Here is a 12,801-nt window from a genome sequence, read left to right as displayed (position 1 = left end):
CTTCCTGCAGCATTTTGGACAGGTCTCTTCTCTCTCACCTTCAGCCTCAGTGAATGGAGAAGAATTGGTTTGTCTCTGACCTGAGGAGCTACATACATACTAGCTGTGAGGATGAAACAGGTATGGGCTACCAGGAAAGGGAGGGAGTTGAGAGGACAACAAGAGCCAGCAGACAGATGGGGAGAGCATGGATAGCTAGAGGGTGGTGGAGGCTTCACAGAGAAGGAACCTTGAAGAAGGGGTAAGATCTAGATGGTCAGGGAGGCAAGGAGTGGAGTTCCAGGCAAGAAGAATGGCGCAAGCAACACTGTGGAGACAGGGAAGGTGTGCGGCTTCTTTGAGGTCGTTATTCTGTCTCTCTGGGAATGCTTCCTTGATGGGGAGCACACAACCAAAAAGATTTCACTGCACCCTGACAGATACCTCTAATTATGGGAATGATTTCCCTTATATTTAGCAAAAAAAAATTTTTTTTAATTTTTTAAAATATTTGTTTAGTTTTGAGAGACAGAGACAGAGAGAGACAGAGTATGAATGGGGGAAGGGCAGAGAGAGAGGGAAACAGAATCAGAAGCAGGCTCCAGGCTGTGAGCTGTCAGCACAGAGCCCGATGTAGGGCTCAAACTCATGAGCCATGAGATCATGACCTGAGCTGAAGTCAGACGTTCAACCGACTGAGCCACCCAGGCACCCCAGTTCAGCAAAAAAACTTCCAATTGGAGATAGTAAACAGACTGTTGAAATAGTGAAAATCAGGATGAAGGTGGTACAGGAGCTCACAGTAAAAACGGGAGAGTGAATATAAACGTTATTACAAAGAACAACGTACAGTCTTTTTTTCCCAATCATTTTCGAGCTTTTTATTTTACTCAGTCCAAACAAAACTCCTAGAGGTGGACAAGGCAGCAGTCATTACCACCAGAGAAGTGAAGCAGGTGCCCTCGATCACACAGCCAGGGAGAGGTAACCCCTACTCCTGCAAGCTCCCCCACCCAGTGCTCTTTTAAAGGACTGGGAACCAGCTGCCTGTAGGGGAAGGGGTGAGTCATGGAAACTGCAGTGGTGGTAGACCTAGATCACTAGAAGGCCAGTCTGGCTGAGAGAACTGTAAGGGGCGGTGGGGAGTGTGTGAGCATGCTGATATTATCGATAATATAGCCTAACACATTTGTATAGGGCAGTTACTCTGTGTGTGTGTGTGTGTGTGTGTGTGTGTGTGTGTGTGTGTGTGTGTGTGTGTAAGCCCTCTTATCCTAGCATTATCTTCTTTGATATTCACAGAGGTAGGCAGAGGTCCAAGACTGGTAGTGACAAGGGAGGAGGCCTCCTCCCCCACCCTAACTTTAGTCCTCTCCCAGGGAAGGGCATGTGAGCCTCTCTCCAACCACTTTGTCCCCACTTCCCGCCCACAGAGCCCAGAAGGTGTTGGGACTTGACATGATATAATTTTCTAGAGAGGTGTTTGGGACCAGAAAAGAGACTAGGAGCTTTGGCCTACAGGTGTCAGCAACATGGCGCATGCACTTGCTGTCAGAGGGCTCTTCTGAGGCAAGAAGAACAGCCATGTTTTGTGTGGCCTCAGAAGATAGTCCTTGGGAAGAAGTCCATTTATTTGGTAAATTTTAGTGAAAGCTATTTTGTGCCAGGCCCTGTGCTGGCTCGCAGTGGGTCAGACATAGTCCCTGACTTCTAGGAGCCCTCAGTCTTGGATGCAGACAGAATGTTTAACTGTAGAGTGATCGGTAAGACAGAGCAGAGGGCCTGTGGGAGCACAAATGATGGTACCAAACCTGGGGTGGGAAGGAAACCAGGAAGGTTTCTTAGAGAAGCCTGAACCGGTCTTTAAAGATGAACAAGTATTTGCAGGAAGACCAAGGTGGGAGTGGGGATGGAGGGACAGGTTGGGGTTTGTAGGAAAAGGATCTGCCCTCAGTTTAGTGGGGGGAGCCCTGTGGAGGGCCATGAGCATGAGGCTAGGTTCTGAACACATTCAGGGGAGTCAGGGTGACCACCTGTTTCTGATGTGGTAGGAGGGGTGTCTCTTTGTAGGGAATTAGAAGAGCTCACTACTAGGGTGTTTTTCCACTCAAAATCTATGATTTTGTCAAACCAAAGGCACTGTGCCAGTGGGCTCCCTGGGTCTTGGTGGGCCAGCCTTCTCTTCTGCCGGCACCATTTCCACTGCTTTACATGGTGAGACCCAAGCCAGCCACTGGTACCAACCAGGACCAGCCCGTACCCCACCCCACCCCCCTTCTCTCGTGGCCTATTGACAGATCCTCCAGAATCTGAAGGAATTCAAGACAAATGGTTAAGGGGATGGAGTTAATAAAATTTGAAAAATTGAGGCCTGTCACTCCACTAAACTTTTTTCAATACCACTGACAGAAACATATTTCCCCAATGAGTGACCTTCCACAGCTGTAGCGGGCAGGCGCAGCCGCAGCAGTGCTGCCAGGAAGCCAGTCTGCTATTTATCAAATATTATAAGCTGGGACACACTAATCTGGAGCAGGGAGAGGAGGGGAGGGGTCCTGCACTATACTGCCTGGGGTGCTCCAGGTGTTGGCCCCAGCCCCAGACAGCCAGTGGGAGGTGACGGATGGCCTGCGATTAGCACTCCCCACCTCCATTCAGCCCTCTCACTTGCTCCCAGAGGCCTGACCCTCTAGACCAGCTGCTCGGCCCGGAGGGGCCCTGGGTGGGAGACAAGGGGAGGTCAGGCCAGGGCACGGGCCATCCTGATGCCCCTGGAGAGGGCAGGCGGGTGAGACCCAATGTGGTTATTTATTGGAGTATAATGGTTTGTGGCCGTTGGTCGTGGAGGTGAAATCGATCAGTTGTAGAAGTCAGGTTCTATCAATTATTAGAGCAATTAGTCAAGTCAGAGCATCAGTGCAAGGGTGCGGGGGCTAGGGACTAATATTAGATGGACATTTTCCATGATGCCCCCACCTCAGCCGTCCTAAAGTGGGAGCAGAAGTGCTGCCCTGAGGCTCCAGAACCTTGGGGAACCTGGCTGGCTTCCCCCCTCAGGAGTAGCTGGGGTGGGGCCTTCTGGGCTAGAGATAGGCTCAGCACTGTTTTAAAAGGCATCCTTGTGCTGGCTGGCCCAGGTGCAGAGATGTCCTACCTGTCCCCATCCCATCCTTTATGAGAAGTGACACGACTCCTACTAGAAATTACTCAGTGGCCAATGTTTATGGCACACATTTTTCATTCTGTAAGCAAATATAGATCACTGACAGCACTTGTTTGATGCAACTAATCTCACCCTATGTTCTTTCTCCCATTGTCTTCCTCTCTTACCTTCTCTTGCTCTCCCCCCCCCTCCCCTTTTCTTCCTGTTTCTCTTCTCTTCTACTCTTGGTCCTCTTTTCTTTCCCTTCTATAGGTCTCTGATTCCCCCTTTATTCTTTTCTTTCCCTTCTATAGGTCCCTGATTCCCCTTTTACTCCAGTCCATATCTAGTGACAGAGCTCCCCTTGAGGCTGCCTAAGAAAGGAGACCTTTCCACTCTGCTAAACTGTAGCTCCCTTTCAGCTCTAGCTATGGTCCCGGAAATAGGGGTGGTGGGGCGGGCAGTTGCCATCTGCCACTGGCCCTCGGCCCTTGTGAAGCCCCTCAGTGTTGAGCACCAGAGAGAACAGGAGTGGGCTGGGAAAGCCAGACCATGTGAGCAGGCCCCTTGGCACTCCATTCCTTCCTGGGCCCCCACAGTACTGTCTGTCCCTCCTTCAGCCCAAGTTGTAGTTGTATGGTCGTCTTCCATCCCCCTTAGCTTCTGGAAAGCTGAAATTGTTCCTTGATGCAAACTCTAGATAACAGCTAGTCTTAAAGACAGGAAGAGGAGCCTGAAGAAGAAATGGTCACAGAGGTGTGAGGAAAACCTGAAAAAGTGGTTTTATAGAACTCAAAAGAGTGGCCAAGGTATCAGTTGCTATAGAGTGGTCAAAAAATACAAAAAAGACTGTTCACTGGCTTTGCCAATCCCCCGTCATCCTATATACAGAACCCTGCTGATACAAAGCACCCAGTCACTGCCAATAGAATTGAAAGGGTGAGGTTCCAGCTGAGCCCCTAAAGACCCACCTACTAGTTACGAAGAACACAGACACCCTCCTTACCAGGGAGCTGGCACTTTATCCTATAAGTAGTGAAAAGCCAGGGAAGGATATTTCAGCAGGAGTATGTTTTGGCTGCCCTTTTGGGAGTGTGGAGAATTGGAGTTGAGAAAACCTGGCCATGGGTTTGACTCCTGGTCCAAGCAAATAATTAGCTTTGTAACCTTGAGCTATGATTTCACTTTTCTGAGCTCTAGTTTTCATGTCTATAGCATGGGGATTTTAATTCCTACCTCTCAATAGTGGTTGTAAGGATTAAGTGATGTAATGTACCTGAAGTACAGAGCACAGTGTCTGGTACATAGTAAGTGCTCAGTAAATACCTATTATTACCACCACTCCTAGATATATAACCAAGAGACATGAAAACACACCCACGCGAAGACTTGTGCACATACTTTCATAACAGCATTATTCATAATAGCCAAGGGGGAAACAGCCCAAATGTCTATCAACTGATGAATGGCTAAACAAAATGTGGCCTATCCACAGAATGGAGTTTTATTCATCCATGAAAAGGAATGCTGCATTTCTGCTTTCATGTTGTAGCATGAATGGCACTACAACATGGATGAACCTTGAAAACATGCCAAATGAAAGAAGCCAGACAGAAAAGGCCATATACTGTATGTTTCAATTTATATGAAATGTCAAGTATAGGCAAATCTGTAGGAACAGAAAGTATAGGTTAGGGTGTCTGTGATAATGGCTATGGGCTTTCTTTTTGAGATTATGAAAATGATCTGAAATTAGTGGTGATGGTTGTATTACCCTGTAAGTATATTAGAAACCACTGAATTATACACTTTAAAAGGTTGAATTTTATGGTATGTGAATTCTATCTCAGTAAAAATTATATATATTAATACTTTATATCAAATTCCTATTAGAAAATAGGAATCATGTATAAAAGTATTAATTTTTCTCATTGATAAGTGTCCCTGCCCTAGATCATACTTCTTGCTCTCTCCTCCACTCCCTTCTCCTCCCGCACCTCTTCCCCTGCAGCCCAGGCAGACAGCCACATGTAAATGCTTAATAAAGCTTACAGTTGTTGGTTGATAAATTTATAGACCTTTAAGAAGCAGAGAGCTTCAGTAGGAATAGTTTTAGATCATGGAACAAATGTTCCACAGCCTAGGATTAAGAAATGCTGAGTTTTGGGGCACCTGGGTGACTCAGTTGGTTAAATGTTCCACTTCAGCTCAGGTCATGATCTCACTGTTCATGGGTTCAAGCCCCGCGTTGGGCTCTGTGCTGACAGCTCAGAGCCTGGAGCCTGCTTCAGATTCTGTGTCTCCCCCTCTCGCTGCCCCTCCCCGACTCTCACTCTCTCTCAAAAATAAATAAATGTTAAAAAATTTAAAAAGAAGAAATGCTGAGTTTTTATAGTCCATCAGTAAACAGCAGCGGGACACACGCCTTGAGCCAGGCCCCATGCTGATGTGCATTGGCCTGCATATTTAGTGTTTCCAACCAACCCATTAGATCCTTCTGGCAGGGACTATGTCTTAACCCTTCTTTACTTCCCGACAACACTTTATTAGCAAGAAAGAAGATCGAGGAATATTCCATTTAACACATAGTTCTTGAGTATCTGCTGTGTCCAAGGCACAGCTCTCTTAGGTTTCGGTCTCCCTGCTTCGAGAGAAGTGCCTTTGGGGCCAGGCCAGATCTGATTCTTTTGTGTCTCAAGCCCCACACATTCAAAGTTTGACAAATTGAATGGAATGGACAGTTTTTGAAGTGGAGAGTGAGGGTTCAGACCTGGGCTTTGAGAAGGAGATTCTAATAATGTGGGGGTCAGAGGAGCCTTTCTTCCATATCTGCAAGGCTTTGCACCAAGTAGACACTTTATACAGGCTTGTGAGCTGCCAGAACTTAAAAGAGAAACAAGGTAGATGCATGGACCCCAGCAAGCCCCTTCTTTTTATCATACTTCAGGTTCTCTGTCCTCCAAGCACAGGAACTGATACAGAAAGAAATGCCTGCCCACATGCACATAGTCACCAACAGTTGGAATTGGTAAGGGCATCAAACCTTGGGACTAGCATAGCCAGGTTCCTGGTAATGCCCACTCCCTTCCAGAGGACTCAGCTAACTCTAGTAAGCAAGAAATACCAGAGGTAAAAGACATTAAAGAAGAGAGAGGAGTGGAGAACAGAAAGAAGGGGGCTGTTTCACCTTTTTTCAGAAAGTCTGTGCTTTAGAAAGGAACCCTATTATATGGTTTTATTAATGAATATTCATCTGTATGCAGATGAGTTTGTTAATGACTAATGCATTGGCATTAGGATATATTTATGTCTTTGGTGTATTTTTTAGCATATTCAGCTGTGTGTGTTTTCTGTGTGTGTGTGTATAGAGCACACCTGTGCATACATAACACATGTATGTGTGGGTAGTGGTAGTAGTGTGGGTAGTATGTTTCTGCACATATGTGCATGTGCATGTAGGAACGCCAGTACCCTGACCTCTATGTCAGAATTAAGAACTCTCCTGTCAGAGCAGCTTGATGTTTGTCACACCATTCTACAATCTCTTAGGGTTTTGTTGCTCTCTATTTCCATGGGAATTCCTTACTTTGAAATCAGGGCCCAAGTCACCTTTGAGGGAAGGCTGAGGCCCCAATGATCACTCATAGAGTCTTTAGCTACTTTTCTTCTTCCTGCCAGGAGCCAACCCCCTTCAGAGGAATGAAATGGGACACACACCTTTGGATTATGCCCGAGAAGGGGAGGTGATGAAGCTTCTAAGGACTTCGGAGGCAAAGGTAAATTTCGGAGAAAGGAGAAGGCCTATGGGTACTCCATGCTGCATTTAATCGTTTGCTCATTAAATGATGTCTGGCTCCACACCAAAGGCCACTTCTCCTTAGGTGATTATTGTCTGTTTTAATACAAATCCAGGGGGAGCCTGGGTGGCTCAGTTGTTAAACATCTGACTTTGACTCAGATCATGATCTCATAGTTCATGAGCTCGAGTCCCACATAGGGTTAGCTTGAGCCCCGCTTCGGGTGAGCTCGTGCCCTGCTTCGGGTGAGCTTGAGCTCTACTCCAGGTGAGCACGAGCCCTGCTTTGGGTAAAACACAAGCCCCGCTTTGGGTGAGCCCCACATCTCTCTCTCTCTTTGGGTGAGCCCCCCCTCTCTCTCTCTCACCTTCTCTCCCTCTGTCCCTCCTGTGATTCTCTCTCTCTTGCCTCTTGCTCACTTGCACTCTCTCTCTAAAAAAAAAAATACACACACACACACACGTATGTATCTATATATACATACACATAATGTGTATATAAACACATACATAAATCTAGTCCCCAGTCTTAATAAGAATAGGAAGCTACCCTTATCATGACCAGGCAGAGGCCTGGGCCACTTCTGGGTTCTGAGGACTAATCTTCAAATTCAGTTTTTGAGCTAATAGACCTTCTAGCTCCTTTTCATAGGACCGGGATAGTTAGACAAAATCTTTAGCCCAAGTACTGTTTCTTCAGTCGTTATGTATTCTATAACCTCAGCAAGTAATCCTTTTCCATCATCTCTCCTTTCAGAACCATTCCCTGACCCTTCCCCTCCACACACAGTCCAGAGAGCCTGGTATAGTTTGAGCCAAAAAAATCTCCATCTTAATTTGATCTTCTCAACCAAACTTTTGAGCTCCCTAAATACAGGCAGCTTTCTGCTCTTCCCAGCCACTGAGCTATCAGTCAGGAACTACTTGGCAGAGTCCAGGCATTAGAATCACAAATCTCAGAGCTGTCAGGGACCTCAGAAATTGTCAAGTCCGGTGGTAAGAAATTTTACCAAAGCCTAAACAATTAAGTCAGAGGAAATTAAGATGTTGTGGTTGAGGAGAAGTGGACCAGAGTTGCACCCAACTGGCCTAGCCCTTCTCTCCTGAGCAGCCTCAGGGGAGGCTCTGCTGTGAACACACGTTTTAAATCTCTGAAGCCTAAATCAATGGACTCGTTTTACTCCTGGGGAAACTAGAGCTGAGGGATGTGACATGATTTTGGTCCCAGAGTGAGTTAGTGTCAAACCTAAGCTAATGGACTTGAATACAAGGTCAGGTGATAGGTTCCGTGGTAGGACTGGAACTGGAAGACTTGGTTGCTGACTCTCATTCTTGTGTTCTGTCCAGGATCATGGAGTCTCTATTGGCATATTGGCTGATGTACCTTGAGATGATTCAGTGTGACAGGTCCCACCTAGTGGCAGATATTCTCTGTGTCTTGAGTAAGAGCACTTAGGTCATTGGACTGAAACAGAGAAGATACGGGTTGTGATCCCAGCTCTACCACTCACTAACTGGGTGCTGTTGGGCTAGCACTTGCTTTCACTGAAGCTCAATTTACCTCTGTGAAATGAAGACATTGGACAGAATGGTTTCTACGTTCTATTCTGTATACAGTTGTCTACATGTCAGGATAAACCAGATTATGTTGTAATAACCCAGAATTTCAGTGGTGTAAAGCAATAAACATTTATTTTTGGCCTCATGCAGCCTATCCATCATGGGTCAACAGTGGGGGCTCTGTTCATCAAAGGCCTGCAGAGACCAGACTGGCATTGCAGCCACCCTCTGGGATGTTGGCAGGTTGCTTGCCAGAGGGAGAAGAATGCTCTGGAGGGTCTTGCATATGCAGTTAAATGCCCAGTCTGGAAGTAGACCCTTCCACTCACAGCTCACTGGACAGAACTAATCCCTGTTCCCACCCAATCACAAGGCACCAAGGAGAGTAATCCTACCATGTGCCTACAAGGGGGAGACTGGAAATGTCTGGCAGCCAGAATTAACCATATAGTTTGTTTCCCTGGGAGCCTTAGTAACTACCCTGCAGTAGTTTCCTCCAGAGGAGAGGAGGTAGGAAGGGAGATGGGCTTTCACAGCACATCCTGAGGGGTGCTTGGGACCAGCAAGAGTGAAAATTCCTAGAGAGCAAGTAATTCCCTCCTCTCTATTCAGATTTTCCATCCCTAGGAATATCCCTAGAGGTAGAGTCAGTTTGCCCAGGTGCCTTAAAGATATCCCTAAACGTGTTTCACATAACCTTGGACTGCACTCCCGTCATCCCTCAGGTGCAATAGCTGTCCCATGAGACCATGCCCTAGACTTGGCCAAGAGAACCCATGGTGTGTCAGGTGGTCTGACATAGGGCAAGTCTCTTAGTGCCAGCATAGGTGGAAGGGTTAGAGCTGCTGTGGGATCCTTAACAAAATTTGGCTGCTTAAGAAGTGGCTTGATGTTGGCCATGTTAGTACAAGGCTAGTGTCCCGAGTAAATAAATGGTGGTTGTGTTCCTCTGTTCCAGTCAGACCCTTCTGGACCACAGAGGGCAATCGCAGACACTACCTTCTGAGTAGAAATGGAGCTCTTAGAATCTGTGCAGAGTAGGGCAGCTAAGGGGAAAGAGGAACTATGCCAGAGAAAAAGCCAAAGGCAGTGGGGACATCAGGCCCAGAAAGGAGAGACCACATATAGACACAGGAATAGCTGTGAGTGAAGGCGGGGGGGTGGGATTCATTCAGTGGCAGAGCTGGGACAGAGCCAGGCTCGGTGGCAGCTATCGGGAGAAGCTCCCTAACAGAGCTGTCACACAGTGCACGGGGCTGCCTTTAGAGGCTGGAAAACCACGTAGAGACTGCTTGGGGTTCTGTAACCTCTCCATGGAAGACTATTTCTCTGTTGTCACCTCTCTGTACTTTATGTTTTCATCTGGTCTGAAATGTCCCAACTGTCCACTGAGCATCTCTCCTTGATTGCTGTACAGTCCTGTCACCCCTCAGTTCTCCTTGGGTATTAGCATTGTCTTTCAGTTGCTCAGCATCTACTTTGTCACCCATTCTTCTCTGATTTTTTTTTTCCCTCTAAGCTGCAAAAAAACACTACCTCTTCAAAATCATGAGGCAGAGCTTCATGGAAAGAACACTGCTATAGACCTGGTTCTGTCCCACTTTGCCAGTAAGTAAGCAGTAACTGATCCTCTCTGAGTTCAGGCCTTACGTCTATAACCTAATGACTCAGGCCTGGAGGGTGCTGAGGCTCCAGCCTGAGACCTCATCTCCTGGCTCTTTGTCTAGACATGGGTGACTGCCACTCCGATCTTATCTTACTCTCCTTCTATGCACCCAGCATCCTCCTGCTTCCCAGCCCAGCCTTGTCTACTCTGTAGTCAAATATGTGTTCGTTATGGAAAATGTGTAAGTATAAAAGTCATACGTGTCATTATAGAATATTTGGAAAGTAAATTGAAGAGAATTAAATAATTTAGTACATGTTTATGAATGTCTGTGTGCCAAGCTCTGGGCTAGGTAAGAAGAAGACAAGTGGATGAAACACTCAAAGAGCTTACCGTCTGATGAAGAGACAGGCAAGTGAACCATGAAAGTGAACCAGGGAAGCCCAGGGACTGTGGGAATCCAGAGGTGGCTTCGAATCCTACCTGGGGAGATCAAGGCAGTCTCACTGGAGAGCAGGGCAACTGAGCTGAATTTCAATGAACATTTTAGCCCTACTATCGATATGTGATCACTATTAATATTTTTAATTATTTATAATAATAGTAGGTATTATTAAGTGCATCTTTTATCAGGTGCATCTAGGTACTATGCCAGGTGCTTTCTCTGCATTTTTTATAACCCTCTAACAAATCCTTGAAGCAGCTCTTATTACCCCTGTTTTATAGATGGGAAAACTGAAGCTGAAAGAAAGAAAGCAGATACTTAACAGAAAATCAAGTTGTTAAAAGTAACTATTGGGGTATGAATCAGAGGATTTACTTTCATGATACTATATTTGCCTTTTCTGAACCTTACCTATATATATGTATATAGATGGCCTTTTTTTTTTAACCTGGTTGATAGCCTACGGTACATACAGGGGTCTTAAACTTGCAGCCATGTTTTATTTTAACAATCCAAGAATTTATTAAAAATGTGACCCCGTAAGGGTTGGGGGTGTGGATTCCTCCCAGCTCGCTATTATATTTTGTGCTAGCCTAACAGACATTTATATTTCCTACCTGGCCCTGAAGGTGTTTGAGTTATGATCCTAGTCCCATATTTGGAATTTGCTTTTTTTTTTTCACTTAATATTATTTCTTTTTTTTAAGTTTAATTATTATTATTATTTCTTTTTAGTAATCTCCATACCCCAGCATAGGGCTTGAACTCACAACCCTGAGATCAGGAGTCACATGTTCCTCTGACTGTGCCAGCCAGGTGCCCTGCTTAATATGATTTCTTGAAAATTTTCCCATTTTCAAGTTATCCATAAGCCTAATTTTTAATTTCATTCTGCCTTTTAAAATGTGTCACGTATCTAAGAATCTCTGTCACTTTTTTTTTTTAAGTTTATTTCTTTATTTTGAGAGAGAGAGAGAGAGTGAGCAGAGGAGGAGCAGAGAGAGAGGAGAGAATCCCAAGCAGGCTCTGTGCTGACAGCATGGGCTTGGACCATGAGATCATGACCTGAGCCAAAATCAAGAGTCAGATGCTTAACCAACTAAGCCACCCATGCACCCCAAAGAATCTCTGTCACCTTTAGTAGCCTACATGATTTTCTCCTTGCTGCCGGTTTGCTCAGTTTCTCTGCTTTCTCTGTGCAGAAGCTTCCTTGGGCCCCCTAAGAAGATTCAGAGGTGGATGAACCCCAGCCCCTGTCCTCTGAGCTGGCCATCTGGAAATGGAGGATGGGAGAGAGGCAGGCACCCTTGGTTCTGATAACCTACAGACTGATTTGTATGTTAGGAGGGGTCCACAGAGAGTTTGTGGGGACTCCAAGGAAGCATGGATCACCTTCAGGCAGAATGAGCAGGGCAGGCTTCGTAGAGAAGGTAGTTGTGATCTCACTTTGAAGGATTTCGTTACATGGAGAGTTTAATACTTAAAGCTTAGACCATTTTCATGTTTTAACTAAGAGACGAAGGAGAGAGGTAGAAATATATCTCTGTGCACACGATGGCAGATAAAACAAAAATATGGGGAGCTAGTCCATGATGAATATTCAGCTGAGGGGGACGTGCTGGTGCCAGCCCGCATCTCCACTCCCGGGTCCTCGTTCCGCCGAGACTCACGAGGAATTTATTGCTCATTTTAATCACACCCAGAGAATGAATTGGCAGGAATATTAGGCAGATAGGCCTATCATATATATTTTATTTGCATATCCCAGTGACAGAATCACAAGCACATTTCCTGTATCCATATTTTTTCATTTGCTTCAGGGATAGCTGGGGATGCAGTGCTCCCCTGGGCCCGCATTCTGGGCTGTAAACCTGGGTGCTGAGGAAAGCCCTCTTGGAGACAAGGGGTGAGGTACACAGGAGAGTAAGAGGGTTATCTTGCTCCTGTCATAGGGTGAAGTGATACCCTTTCCCCACTTTGCCCAGCCTGCTCCCTGCTGCATCTCATTTCAAGTGCCAATGTGCCCCATGCCTGGCCCTGTGCTTGGCCTTACGGGGATGACAGCAGCACCATCTGACCTTCATTGCAGCTTTACAGTGGGCCAGACACGGAGCTGTGTGCTTTCTCTTTTCTTTGTTTTTAACTTTTAAATAAGTTTTTATTGAAATATACTTGTATAAGGTGCATATATCTTAATTATATAGCTCTCTGTATTTTCACAAGCTAAACACAGCTGATCAAGAAACAGACCATTATAGACACTCAGAAACCTA

General features: G+C 45.9%; 1 protein-coding gene across 2 annotated transcripts in view; it reads left to right on the top strand.

Annotated features, from left to right (window-relative positions):
- CLPB (ClpB family mitochondrial disaggregase) overlaps window positions 1-12,801 on the top strand; it is a 141,561-nt gene that overhangs the window by 97,100 nt on the left and 31,660 nt on the right. For both annotated transcript variants that reach the window (XM_027039747.2, XM_027039748.2), the window contains one exon: window positions 6,800-6,897. In XM_027039747.2, coding sequence (XP_026895548.2) covers window positions 6,800-6,897 — 98 coding nt within the window. The remainder of the gene's footprint in view (window positions 1-6,799; window positions 6,898-12,801) is intronic.

Source organism: Acinonyx jubatus, chromosome D1, assembly GCF_027475565.1.
Source record: "Acinonyx jubatus isolate Ajub_Pintada_27869175 chromosome D1, VMU_Ajub_asm_v1.0, whole genome shotgun sequence".
NCBI classification, from domain to species: Eukaryota; Metazoa; Chordata; class Mammalia; order Carnivora; family Felidae; genus Acinonyx; species Acinonyx jubatus.
This window is presented reverse-complemented; position numbering and strand designations above follow the sequence as displayed.